The sequence below is a fragment of the Pipra filicauda genome, unplaced genomic scaffold, assembly GCF_003945595.2.
Source record: "Pipra filicauda isolate LSUMZ 115617 unplaced genomic scaffold, ASM394559v2 scaffold421_size600610_pilon, whole genome shotgun sequence".
NCBI classification, from domain to species: domain Eukaryota; kingdom Metazoa; phylum Chordata; class Aves; order Passeriformes; family Pipridae; genus Pipra; species Pipra filicauda.
The window spans coordinates 439,462-453,685 of NW_024104556.1; the positions used below are offsets into that span (position 1 = coordinate 439,462).

General features: G+C 48.7%; 1 protein-coding gene across 17 annotated transcripts in view; it reads right to left on the reverse strand.

The window, feature by feature from the left end:
- EIF4G3 (eukaryotic translation initiation factor 4 gamma 3) overlaps nucleotides 1-14,224 on the reverse strand; it is a 143,077-nt gene that overhangs the window by 43,518 nt on the left and 85,335 nt on the right. For 13 of the 17 annotated variants that reach the window (XM_027711414.2, XM_039385585.1, XM_027711408.2 and 10 more), the window contains 4 exons: nucleotides 13,667-13,767; nucleotides 10,922-11,044; nucleotides 6,318-6,426; nucleotides 85-975 (listed from right to left, as the gene is read on the reverse strand). In XM_027711414.2, coding sequence (XP_027567215.1) covers nucleotides 85-975; nucleotides 6,318-6,426; nucleotides 10,922-11,044; nucleotides 13,667-13,767 — 1,224 coding nt within the window. The remainder of the gene's footprint in view (nucleotides 1-84; nucleotides 976-6,317; nucleotides 6,427-10,921; nucleotides 11,045-13,666; nucleotides 13,768-14,224) is intronic. The other 4 variants (XM_027711416.2, XM_039385584.1, XM_039385582.1 and 1 more) reach the window with 1 other exon arrangement.

Genomic DNA, 14,224 nt, shown 5'->3' on the forward strand with positions numbered 1-14,224 from the left:
TCCAATAGAAACACCTGTTGGAAGAAGAACTCCAGAGGCCCCTTTCCTTCATCCTCCACGCCAGCCCACGGTGCCAAGGCTTACCTGGGACAGGACTCTTGCTCGAGTTGACACTCGGAGCCTCTGCGCTCTCCTCCAGCTGCCCATCGGCTTCCGGCTCTTCCTTCTTGTCAGCATCTTTCACCTCTTCGCTAAGAGTAGTTCTTGTGCTCTCCTCTCCTTCTAAATCCCCCTGGACAACAGGGAGGGCACTCGGAGACGGGAGAGGAGGTGGAGAAGGAGTTGTAGTGGGAACAGCAGCAACGGCGACCGGAGGAGAGGGAGGTGGTGGGGTGGGAGGTGGGGTGGGAGGAGGAGAGGGAGCGGCGGGAAGAGCACTGGGAGATGATGGCACGCTGTCCCCTTCTGCCGGGGGCGCCTCGGGGGGCTCCGGCTCCACAGTCAACGGCGCAGCTTCGGGCTGGGCTCCCTCTGCCCCGCCCTGGGCAGCAGCCCCCGCGTCATTAACGCCGCTGGCCTCGTTAATCAGCTCGTTAATTAGCTCCGCGCCGCCGGGCCCTGGGGAATCGCTACTTGCTCCGCTGCTGGGCTCCACACCCCCCACACTCCCCTCGGCGCTCGGCTCCTCCGCGGGCTCCGGGGCCGGGCAGGGCGTGGCACTGGGCACGGGCATCGCGGGCATCGCGGGCATCGCGGGCATCGCCTCCTCCTGCGGGGAAGCCAGTTCGCATTTCTCCTCCGGCTCAGCTGGGGCTTTGCTGGGCACGGTGACAGCAGGAGCGGCAGCAGCTGCAGGAGCAGCTGCCACGGGAGCGGCCGGGAGAGGAGATGGAGCAGGAGGAAGTTCTGGGGGGGTCTCCACGGGGGCAGAGGCCTCTGTGGTCTGGCCAGCTTGATCTTTCTTCTCCCCAGCAGGCTCTGGTCTGAGGACTGGAGAAGGTGGTTTTAATACTGGATCTGGTTTTGGCTTCTCTTCTGGGAAAGGAGAATAAAAAGGCAATGTTACAAAGAGCAAGGCAACCCCATGTTCCGGCTCGGTGTCTGAACCCCCTCGGTTCCCATTCCTGCTCTCTGCCAGGAAGCTCCAGGAGACACCAGAGGCACCTGCAGCTCATCTGGCATCTAAAGGAAAAGTCCAGACAGAAAAGCTGAAAACGCAACCCCTGCTATCCTGAGAAGAATCTGGGGAGATTCATTGTGGCCTTCCCGTGCCTAAAGGGGGCTTATAAAAGAGAGGGAGAGCGACTTTTTACAGGGACAGAGAGTGGCAGGACAAAGGGGAACGGGTTAAACTGATTACATGAGAGGTTAGGAAGAAATGTATCAGAGCAAACCCCAAAATATTGTGCCCAGAGAATAATACCGAGCCCTGAGCTGCCGCTGTGACCAGAGCGGCGACACCGGCCCTGCCGTGCCCGTCACGCAGCTCCCACAGCTCTGCTGCAGCTCTGGGCTGCTTCCCACTCCTTTGCCACAAATCTTTTAGGATCCTGCAGGAACACTAAACTCCTTCAGGCCACTGTCACACCAGCAAAAATAATTCTGGAAAAGCCAGAGGCACAAACCCTGCTCTTCAGACTAGGAAATCAAAGGCCACAACTGACCCTAAATCATCCAAATTCAGGCAGAACTGAAGAGGTTTGGCTTTTCTTGGGCTCTTCAGCTCTGCTGGATTTCCATTTGGGGCTTATTCAACAACTCAGCTGCAGGGAAAGGGTTTTTGAAGGCGAACAAAAGGATTTTTGAAGAAGAACCAAAGGGTTTTTGAAGGAGAACCCATCTGAAACTGCCTGGAGCATCGAGTCCCACCTTTAGGAGTAGCTGGAGCAATAACAAGCTCTTCTTCCAGCTGTCAGCAGCACTACAGAGGACCAGGGCCAAAGCAGTAGTTTAGCAATTTAATGAGGCACCCAGGGAGAGGGCCTGGGAGGAGGAAAGAGATGGGAGAGAGTGTCCCAACAGCTGAGTTTGGTTCTGGAGGCTCCACAGAAGAAAAAGGACCCAGGAACTGGTTGAGAAAAGAAAACTTGTCACCTCTGCTTTCTGCAAGGTCCTTTGCAGGAACTCAGGGAGCATTCCTGGCATTCACAGCTTGCTATTAACAACTGCCTGGATATTCTCTCCCTGAGTCAAATGAGAATGCTCCAAAAAAAAAAAGCATTTGAAGTGTCTAGAAAAACATTCTGAGAGATAAAACTCAGCAAAAATGCACAGCTGGGTTTGACACCAGTGGTTTAACTCACTGCCTTCAAACCACACCTTCTCTGGCCACAGCTCCAGGCTGTGTGTGCAACACTCCATCAGAAAGGTGATTTGAGGAGGGGGGATTTCAGAGAACAAAGGAACAGATTTGGCTAATGAGAAGCAAATCTGAACTTGAACCCCCATCCTGGAGAACAAACTTCCAAGTGCTGGAAAAGGATCACCCATCCCTGCCAAGTGTGACAGAGTCACGTGAAATGACACAACTGGGGAGGGAAAACACAAATCAAGGCGATTCATCCCGGCTGGATCAGATCCCTCTTCCTAAATATGCTGAGATCCTTCCTCATGTTACACTTAGACAGTATTTATGGGAGCTCCAGGCTGTGCAGGAGGAAAGATCAAGAGATATTTTTTTAAAATCTCCACATTAATATAAATTTTGCAGAATTATTCCTTGAGGGTCCTTTCACACACTCAGCAGACAGACCCTCTGCCTTCCCCCTGGAAAAGCCAGGATTGGGCTGCTGGCTGGTCCCGGTGGCACAGACTGCCCAGAGCTGGGGATGAGGAAGATTTTACTGGATACAGGGATTCCTCTCTGCTCTGTGGTGTTGATCTGACAATAACTGCTGGGCTCGCTGCCATTTTTCCATCTTTTGTCCCGATGCAAACCCTCACGAGGCAGCACCAGTGTCAGCAGAGGGGCTTTGGAGCTTCCCAAACTCCGGGATGTGACATTAAGTCTGTTTTCCACAAACCCTGTTGTACATTCTCCACATCTGATACACTGCAGGGTTTGGAAAGAGGTTTAAAATGAGGATAATAGTCCAAACATCCCCCGAAACTGTGCAAGTGCAGTAAAAGTGGGCAGCTCTGATCCCATGCAGTTCTATCCCACTGCAATTCCTGCACAGCCTGGCCTGCAGCCAGGTTCCACATGCCCAGCCTTCGGCTTGACCTGGATTCTCCAGCAGTATCCCTGCCTCCAGCAGCCTGGCTGGTATATCCACACCAGGGGCATCTATAGGAACAGCTTGCCCCTAAATAATGTGATTTTTCAAGGTATTATAGCAGCAATTCCTATACCTGGTCCAGTGGAACGTGTCCCTGCTCATGGAAGCGAGCTGGAACGGGATGAACTTTTAAGGTCCCTCCACCCCAAACCATTCTGGGATCCTGTGAAATGCCAAATGCTTGTCTTTTAAAGAAAAATGCAATGCAATGCCAAATCCAGCCTTGGGAATGACTTCAGCACCAAGCCAGCAGCAGAGCCTGGCAGTGAGGGGTGGCAGAGCCCGGGTCTGCCGGCACAGGACGCGGCTCCACTCCCGGTACGAGCCCGTGGGAAGGGGCCAAATGCTGCTCACAGTTACCAACAAGTGCACAACCACCCCAGGGTACCACAAAATCAGAGTGAAACCTTGACACCAAACTCCAGTGGAGGAGGAAGAGTGCAGGAGGTGAAGGGCACAGGGGGGAATCTGATCCACAGCAGAGGGGACTTCAGGGAAACAACAGTGCTGGTTTTAATAAACACTTCAGTCACACATCTATCCATCTATCACTGGTTAGATTTGGGAAGCAAAACCAGCTCAACATCAAAGTGAAAAATCATTTTGATACCTTGGCATGTGTTTCTGGACAGCTGTGCTGCCCTCAAGTCACCAGCTCAGTTCAAATAATATTAATGGTGTCTATTAATTAATGTCTATGACTGACACCAACCCAGCACTGCTCTGCCCCCCCAGGCCCTGGCCCAATGCTCTGGGTGTTATTCCAGGGCTCTCCCTGCAGTGCTTACATAAATGTGCTCTTTAGCAATTTTTGGACTGGAACAAATGTTTGACTCTTTCTGGGATGGAACAGAGATAAACACAGGAAAGCTTGGCAGTGTTAAACCCCAGTCAAGTCCTGATCTATATTTAAACCAGCACTGTCAGAGCTCTGTAACTAAATAAACACTTATTCCAGTTTGCTCACAGTCCACAGAATCACAGAATATTCCGAGTTGGAAGGGACCTACAAGGATCATCGAGTCCAACTCTTGCCTAAGAAGGGATTAAGTTAAAGAGAGAGAAGAGGGAGAAGACCTGTTTGTTCCTGGAGATCCATGTTTTCTAACACAGAGGTGAAATACTGTGATGGAAAGTGCTGGATTTTCAGAGATAAAGAGTTCAAGGAGCTCCTGGTCCTGGTTTAGTAGTAGGTGGTCCTGTGAGGAGCAGGGAGTTGGACTTGAGGATCCTTACGGGTCCCTCCAGCTGGGGATGTTCTGGAATTCTGTGGCTTTACAGCTCAGCATCAGTTCTCTCCAGAGGGCATTTCAGTGCCTGCATCGTGTTCAGCAGTGCCACCAGCACCGTGGAGCACTCAGAGGATGTCCCTGGCAGCCAGAGGGACTTGGGAATGTCGGCAGAGGGCACGTGGGCCGGGAAGAGCAGCTGTGCCAGAGCTGGGCAGCAGCAGAAGCCTGTGAGCTGAGCCAGCACAGCCACAGTGGATCTGAGGGACACCAAACCCACCCCCCCCCCTCAGGTGACAGGGACATTGAAGGTTTGCACCAAGATCCAGACAGAGCCACAGCCCCACTTCCAGTGGAGATGGGACCAGACCATCTCCCAAAGGTCCTTTCTCAGCTCTTTCCAACCCATTTCTAGACACTGCAGCAGTTCAGAGATGTCCCACTGGGGCCATAAAGGAGCAACATCTGCAGTCAGTGTTTGATTCTGAGCCACATCAGCCCCAGGGATGCTGCCCTTGGCCCCCCAGCAGTGACCTCCTGCAGTTGGGATCAAGGGACATCAGAGAGCTTGGCTTCCTCCCTTTTTTTCCTAGAGTTGTGCTGCTGTGGGGCTTAGTTCTTCTCTCACATCTCACGAGTGATAGGACAAGAGGAAATGGCCTCAAGATGTGCCAGGGGAGGTTTGGATTGGATATCAGGGGAAATTCCTTCATGGAAAGGGTGGTCAGGCACTGGAAGGGGCTGCCCAGAGCAGAATCACCATCCCTGGAGGTGTTCAAAAACCTTGTGGATGTGGCACTTGGGGACGTGGGTTAGGGATGAACATGGCAGGGAATCATTGGATTTGATGATCTTGGAGGACTTTTCCAACCTAAACGATTCCATGATTCTAAATACTCTGAAATAAAAGGTCTCAGCAGGCTCAAAGTTTAAAGGCAACACTCAGGAGGAGAAGATGGAACTTCCCAACTTCCCTGCACAGGTTGCTGAAGGTGGAACCTTGGAGGCTGTGGCACCCTGGATAACCAGGAAGCAAGGAGTGGTGACAGCTCCATATCCCAACACCCAGCCCATTGACAGGAAGCTGGACACACATCAGGAATTAAGCTTTGAATGGCTACGAAATTCCAGTGTGGGAAGAGCCCTGGAATGTCCATCAGCTCTCCTGGGACACTCCTCTGAACAGTTTAAAAATATCTCCCAATGTATATCCCAGAATATCCTGGGCTGGAAGGGACCCAGCAGGATCACCAGGTCCAACTACTGGCCCTGCACAAGACATCCCAAAATCCCACCCTGTTCCTGAGAGCACTGGCCAGGGGATGCTTTCTAAGAAACTTTTTCCATCTGTGCCATTTTTACCAAAGTCGGCAAAATTTGCTCTGGGCTTTATGAGCCACTTTGCACATCAATTTTTATTTTTTTTTAATTAAAATTGCCCACTCCTTCAGGACAGACACACGAGCGGCTCTGGGGGAGCCACATGATCCTCTGGTTCTGTGCCATTGCTAGGGCTGATTATCCAAGTGATCCAAAGCCTCTCTGGCAAAAGCATTTCACTGAAAACACAGTGTTTTCTGGAGGATGGCACAGGGGTGAGAGGAGTTTCACCCTTCTACGTACTTTAAAACAATGTTTAGGACATAGAAGCTTGAAGACAATTATTTTTAACCAGTTTCACATTAGCAAATTCCAATTAATCCCCTTAGCAACACACTTCAGATGTTCCACTGGAGAGAGAGAGAAGTCCCTCCCCTCCTATTTCTGCTCCCTGCTTGTCTTCCTGCCAGAAACCTTCAAACTAAAACAAGAAAGGAGGGGAAAAATAAGCGACTAAAAATAATCAGGGAGGAAACCTCCCCGAACCAACCTTGCTTGGAGGCGGTGGCCGCAGTGCTGGGGGTGCTGGCAGAGAGGTGGGGGGTCTCCACGGCCCCAAATCCTGCAGGGCTGGGCTCGGGGACCTGGCTGGGCACCTGCTGGGGGGGAAGGACAAAGGGGTGAGAATGGGCCTGGGAACAGGAAAACACGGAGCACCAGGCAAGTGGGGAGCTGGGATGGGGGGGGATAAAGAGGAAAAACCAAAGGCAGCGAAAATAAAGAGGAAAGATGCACAGGTTGGTTGGATACGTTCAAAAAGTACATGGGAAGGGGAAGGAAAGGCAGAAGGGAGAGGGAAAAAGAACAGCAAGGAAGAGACAGCACAGCACAGCTGTCAACACACTTGGTTCTCCCAACGTTTCTTCCAGGGGCAGCAGGAATGTTCCTCCATGTTTTTACGTTCTCTTTTGGGACTTGACTCCTTCCTCAACTGATCATTTATTTCAACCACCTCAGAGATTTCATATCTATTTATTTCCTTTTCTCTGTATTTATCCACTGGTGATGTGTGTAGGAGTGTATGAACAGTGGACAGATGTCTCTCCCTGCACACACATCACTCATCAGCAGGAAAATCGCCCAGTTTTGGGGTGGTTGTATGAAAAAATCACCCACAACCAGCCTTGGGGGTGGGACCTGCAGGGCAACATGAGAATAAAACCAACTGGGCAGCAATTTAAGGCAGAGCAGGAGGAGCTGATTCCCAAACAACATGGAGAGAGCCTGAGATTGTCTGTGTGGAAGAACAAAACTGCAGGACCAGCAAAGTATGAAGAAAGACTGAAGGAGCCCCAGCCTGTGGCAGAGAACACGTATTTTAATTAACTCCCATCATTAATGGGCAAACACTTCACTTGTGTTCATGAAGGTTTGGTAAAATCCTTTGTATTTAATCTCAGAATTTAAGGAAGATTAAGTAACTGCCCCAACTCCCTCAACTTCAAAGGTGAGACACTTGTTTGAGTGAACACAGACGGGGCAAGGTAGCTACAAAATCCCCTTAATTACACACCAGGGACCAGGAAAAGAAGAAAATGGGGCTAAATCTCAATTTCCTAATCCCAGGTGGAAAGCCAGGCAGCTCCCTGCAGGTGTCAGCTCTCACCCAGCTCCGCACCCAAAAACTCCTCTAACATCGGTAGGAAAAGGGATTTTTAAACAATCCAAACCCAGCAGAATGCTCAAGACATGGGTGTCTAATTCCTGCCTTCACACAGGCTCTCAGAAATCCAAGAAAAACTTATTTCCCTATGCAAAGAAACTCTCTGTCAACCTGCTTCTCTTCTTTTCCCCTCCCATTTCCAGCTTTTCCGGCTGTTTCATCTCCACAGAGCAGGGTAACAATGGAATTATCTTCAAGACACTGATTTTTACCATTTCAGGGGGATTGGGAAAAAGCACATCTGGAAAAATAAGAACCAAAATCTCAGTAGGGGTGAAGGGTTGAAGTTTTCTTTGGGATTGCTCCTCTTCCAGGAACGAGCCTGATCGGTCAGCTGGAGAATGGATGAAGAACTGCAGCCCAACCTCCAGCTGAAGGAAAGAGGCCAAGGAAAACCCAGCTTTACAAATGAGCAGGTTCAAAGAACATTTTTCCCCTTGCCCTCAGCAGATCAGGACTTTCATTTTATAGGAAATGTATGGATGAAATCCATGGGGAAAAGGAAAAGGTGACAAGAACCCCATGAACGAAAGCAGACCAGTGAAGAAGAAACTGTGAGCCCAGAAACTTTGTGGGTCAGGAACTGTATTTCCTTAAGAAATGTGGGAAACACTCATCTATTTTGTGGGAATGGTCGTGCAAATGAATAAGTGGTGCTTCTGCACTGAGCCTTGCAGCTGCAAAATGGAGCATTTAGAGACCTTGTAGGAAAAAGTCCCATTGAAAATCCCTCCGTGATTTATGAGGCTCCAAGGGTTGGCTCTGGGTTCTTCCACCCCACCAGAGACCCAGCAAACACAAGGTCTGACAAACTCATTGAGACCTGGGAGAGGTTTGCCAGGAAAGCAAGAGCATTTACTCTTTAAAAAGTGATTTTCTGTGGAAGTCAGTGCTGAGGAAACACTATAATCAGATCCTGGTCCTGGGTTTTCTTCACTTTCCCAGCAAAAACCACAGTGTGGAAAGTAAGTGTTCTGCTAGAAATGGACAGATAATATCTCCACGGCCCTCCAGCTTCTTTTGCAGGAACTTTAAAGCACTTTCATTGCTAAAAAGTAATTAAAACCCACTGCTGGAGCACTGGGAAACTCCATCTAAAGCACTTCTCAGTCAGTGATGCTGAACACGGAGCAGGAGCTGCAAAAAGCACAGAAATGGCTCAAAGCACAGGGCTCATCTTGGCAGCAAAGCTCATTTTCTGGACAATTCCAAGAATTTTTTGCTATTCAGCACTTAATCTATTGAGAGAAGAAGGTGCTTCAGGCTTGTGTTAGTGAAGCTTCAGGTTTTACTGAAGTCAAAAAAAAAAGAGTTTTGAGTTTAAAAAATCAAAAAATAATTTGAATTTAAATGGAATATGGAACATTTGGAAACCTATTTTTATTATAAAAGCGTTTCTTTTACAAATATGGGGGACAGGGAGTGGTCTACAGCAGTGCCTTCCTGCACTTCTTGAGGAAGTTTCTTCCCCTGTGCTTGGAACATTTAAATAGGAATGTGATTCCAGGATCACATAAAGAAGCTTTATTAGAATTTAGTGTCATTCTAAAATCTCACAGGACTGGGAGTCACACTGATTAGATGAGGAGGTGATGCCTTGCCAAGCCCTGAGGTTGTACATTCACATCCTGAGGGTTCACCCAGCTGAAATCCCACCAAGCCCCTCAGGAGCAGGGGGTGGAACAAACCACAGCAGCTCTTCCAGGAGCTGCCCATAAACCATGAGCATCTCTATAGTTATGGCTGAGTACTGAAAAATCCCTGATTTGAGCCTGTTCAAAACAGGAACACCCACACTGCTGCAATTCAGCCCCTGAGCACAGTTATTAAGGTTCTATTTAATTTCATCCAAGATATTAAACGTGCTCCCAAGACTTGGTTTAGAGAAGCTGTTGGGACAATAACTTGGAATTTTCCTGGCTTAAGTGGGCTTAAATTTTCAGTTATGTTACACTAATGAACTTTTTCTAGGGAGCCCAATTTCAGAGCTCTTCTGTGATTACCAAGAGTGGTTCCAAGCACCTCATCAGAAGGAAGGCTGGATGTTAAACAAAGGAGTATTTGCATACCTTGGAGGAGGTGATTGGACATCACTGCTGTGCTCTGCATACAAATTACAGCCCATCAAAATTCAGGCTTGTTAACCTCCTCTTGAAACACATTTATTTCCTTCTGGTTGACTTAATTGTAGTGTCTTAAAATAGATTTCAGAATGTAAGAAGTGCCTGGATTCGCTGCACCGGGCAGGAACACCATGGGAAGCCTGGCTGGCTCCAGCTCTGCCCACTTCCAATGGGGAAAGTCGTTTAGCAGGAAGAAATGGGAAGAAGATCTTCCTGGGATTCCAATGTTTGACACCAACAGTGTCTCCTCTTATGGAAAGAAGTTTAACGGGTGCTGCCCACGATGGAGGAGGAGAAAGCAGGTGACAGAGCACAAGGTGGTGCCTTCAGGTGACAAAAGGATTTGACTGAGCCTGGGAATGACTGAAATCCATAACTATCCCACTGGCCTCATGAGGGGAGATCTGCAGGCCAGGCTCTTGCTGCACCTCAGTGGTCCCAGTTACACCTTCCTGGAATCTCAAGCTCCCACTCCAGCACAACCTCCAGGCAAGGTCGTGCTTCTGCCTCAGCACAGTCAGCAGGAAACAACTCACACGTGGAGGGGAAAGGAAGGTTTCGGCTCAAAATAGGCTGTTTCACCTAAAAAGTTGGCAAAACCTGGTGACATCCAACAGGGAAGAACATGGAAGAAGAAGAAATCACACCCCAGCTCCAGCCAGGCTCTGACCCACAGCCCCCCCATCACCTGGAGAACCTTCATGGCTTCTGCTCAGGCCCCCAGGCAGAGACTTGAAGGGGTCAGACTCAAAGGTGTGTGACAAGAAGGGATTTAGGAGCTATGGAGAACATCAGCTTGGGATATTTATGATTTTTCCCATATCAGAAAAATGAGTTTTTAAGTTTGAACACAGAGAGGCCAAACGTGACAGATTTATCACGGCTCTTTGAGAAAATTCCCAAGTCCTGCTCCTTCTGGTGACTCTAAACCAGCACCACTAAGGCAGAAAGTCTTTAGTTTGGACAGAGATGCAACTGAGGGTGTATAATCAGTCACATGTGTGACATGGACTTTCCCCAGGTGCACAGGACTAATAGAAAAACATCTCATTTCTCACAGATATTCTGGCTCCTCCTTCAACACTCTGAAATCTGCTGCTGACCCAAAGGGAGGGGGGGTTGCAGCAGCACTGCAGCTCCACACTGACGAGCTGCAGGTGGTAAAAACGACCACATTTGGGAAAAAACGACGATCCTTGAAGAACATGGATAGTTTAGGAGAATGCAGGTGCTGGAAGCTCAAGGAATTGGGATTGACACAGCAAAGCAGAGCAGAGCAGAGGCCCCGGGAGGAGGAACCTTCGCTACCTGAGGCGGAGTCGGGGTGGAGGTGGGTCTGACGATGGGGGGGGTGGGGTTCCTGCTGCCCCCTCCAGACATGATTTCTTCTGTTATGTCTTTGCCTCCCTGGTTTGGATCCCGGATTCGGATCTGCGGGATTGAACACAGAAATAATTCAAACAAGACCCTTGGAGAGCAGCGTGGGCAGGACACACTCCCAGCACACCCCAAGCACCCGGCGCTGGGCTGAGCTGGGGCTCAGCAGGAGCACTGGGATGGGGTTTCTTTCCATAACTTGAAATGCATGGCATGTCATCCCTTCATCTCCAAACCTCACTTAATCAAAACCTAATTTAATCATCAACCACAGCAGGTCGGGCTAAAATACGTGCCCCTTGTACTTCAAATCTGGTCTCTGCTGGGACAGGAGTTTCCTGCAACTTAGAGGATTTGGGGGACAGTTCAGGTACTGAGCTAAGCTTGCCAGGCAGTGAAAAGGGCAAGAATGAAAAAAGGCTGTGTTTTACCCTAATGTGAAACTCTGTGATTTTGCCAACCCAGCTGCTGGGAAAGGGGGAAAACAAATCAATCATTGCACCAAAACAGAGGGAATCAAACAAAAACACTGAGAGGAGGAAAGGGAAACTGCAAGAACAAACTAAAGTCCTGTAAAACTCAGCAGCATTTAGGAAACAAGTGGGTTTTTGTGTCTCTTCACAGCCCCAAAATAGGAAGAAAAGATATTTTCCAAAATAAACCACTCCAGAACACACTCACTGAACCCTCAATGACACTTGAGCCAATCCACATCCCTGGACACGGGGAAGAGCCAAACTGTCTGGGATAATGTGAAACAGAGCTTCCCACCTTCAATAAGAATTGGAGAGTCTGATAAACCTGAAGCCAGAGCTGCTGTGTCCACCCACCTTCTCCACAGCTCTTGGCTGAACTCTCAGTAATTCCAAGCAGAAATCCAAGCAAACAACTCCAAGCAAACCAAGAGACACCAGAACCCTTCCCTCTGGAAACCACCATGCCCCTCATAATCCCCCCATGGCAGGGGTTGGAACTGGATGGGTTTCAAGGTCCCTTTCAGCCCAAACCCTTCTGGGATTCCGTGATATAAAACCAAACTGCAGAAGGGGTTTGTGGTTCATCACATTCAGTGCCGTGGGGTGGCTGCTCCACTCTGGGTTATGAAGACACAAAAGCACACATGGCACTCAGGATGTTGGGCTTCTCTTATTTTTGATGAGGTTTTCCTGCTAAAACATTTAATTAACCACAGCAACAAGGACTTGAGAGTTGGCATAAATTCCTGCCCTCTCCTCCCCCGATATGGAGTCAATGCCACTAAAACAAGCTTTCCCTGCCTGGAAGTTACTTAAATACTCACCTAATGGTGGATGTGGGGGTGGGTACACCAATACATTTAATTTCTCTTTAATTTCCCTCATTTCTTCAGTTGCAACACCAATTAGCAAACTGAAATAGTGCATTCAGAGAGAAGCATCTCGGGCATTTAAAATCCCTTTTCTGCCTCAAAGAACTCGGCTTTGCTGGCATGGAACTGCCTTAATCCCAGCTGAGCGTGTCTGATCAGCTCTGCATTTCAATGGCATCAGGGATCTGGGCATGTCGTGTTTGGGATGCTGAAAAGAGACTCCTGGGGACTGAAGAGGTGACTAAAGAGCTGCAGCCCCTGTGCTGAGGGCAGCCCCAAAAAAGGCCTTTCCTGGGAGCCCAGCTCAGCTCTCCACCTCAGATCATCTTCAAAACTCCAAAGATACAAATATTCTGCATTTTGAGACATGCCCATGTCCCTTTTTATATTTCCTCCCCCCCTCCAGGAAAGAGTTCTTTTAACATTTCCAAACCACTCTCACACACAGACTGGTGTCATTTCCTTTTCAATCTTTACAAATTATTCATTCACCAGTTCAAGTCCACCCTCATCTTCTGTTTAAACCTTACATTCTCCCTATGTACCTTTACTGTTCCCCACCATCCACCTGCAGATGGGTTCAAATTCCATTAATCTGTCTCTCTCCAATTCCCACCAGTGAATTAGAAAGAGTGGGAATGTGCTCTCCAGACCCCTTCCATAATGTGCTCAGGTTCTTCCGAGCCTGCAAATACTTCCACAACTTACTGGTTTTCTACCTTTTCCAAGGCGTAATATTCAATAATTTTTTTTTCTGTCATTTTGAACCAATTCCCAACATTCTCCCAAGCTGAGCTGAGTTTGCTTATTCCCACCTGGCTCTTTGGGAATACCCTCAGCAGCAGCACAGGCAGGAGAGGATCCCAAGCTTTGAGGGAGATGCTGCTGCTTTCACTGATGTTTATTTAAAAACCAGCAAAACTCTTTTCCTTTCTGACTGGCTGAGATGTCCCAAACTCAGAGCAGAGGGTCCCCGTGGAAAAATGGAAAATAAGGCCCAAGTTCAGCACTGTGCAATGTTTGATGACGCTTGGCTGTGACAGGTAAGGTGTAACCTCTCTGGGAATCGTAGTATCCTGAAATCTTGGGCTGGAAGAGACCTTAAAGCTCACCTTGTTCCATGGGCAGGGACACCTTCTACTCCCCCAGGCTGCCCCAAGCCTTGGACACTTGGACACTTCCAGGGATGGGGCAGCCACAGCTTCTCCAGGCAACCTGTGCCAGGGCCTCCAGCGAAGATAAAGCTCAGTTTTAAGCTTAAGAAGGGTATTAATTTCCTTCCACCTTCCAATCCCCCAAGGAGTGTGTCCATCAGGGCCATCACTCACCGTTTTCTTCTCCCTCTTGGCGGGGGGTGGCTGCTGCTGCTGCGTAGGCACAATGATGGGCGCGGACTGGTACACGGGCTGGCTGGGGTAGAACGGTGTTCCTGGGGAGAAACAAGGATGGAACAAGAGGGAGAAGCTCAGTTTGGTTGTTAAGGAACTAAAACCAAGCACAAGAGGTAAAACTGGCCACGGGCTCCTCCCTTCCTCCAAACCCCAGAACTTCTAACTACGATCTGGGTTTGCTCTTCCTCACTTCACTCAACAGAAGCTGCTCCTTCATCAAGGCAAGAGATTAATTTTTATTTAATTATTAAAATTATTTAATTATTAAAAATCATTTAATTATTAAACCTCAACCAATTAATTAAATTTATTTATTTATTTATTTCATTATAGAATTTTTAATTTCCATGGCAAAAAGGTGGCCACGTGCATCCATTCCCGAGGGCCTGTGGGCACCACCAAGGCACTAAAAGACCATCCTTGGACTCCCCTGACTGACAAACAGGTGAGTTTGTTGCTGCTTTATCATTTTTTTTGCCTTCGTAGAGGAATTCA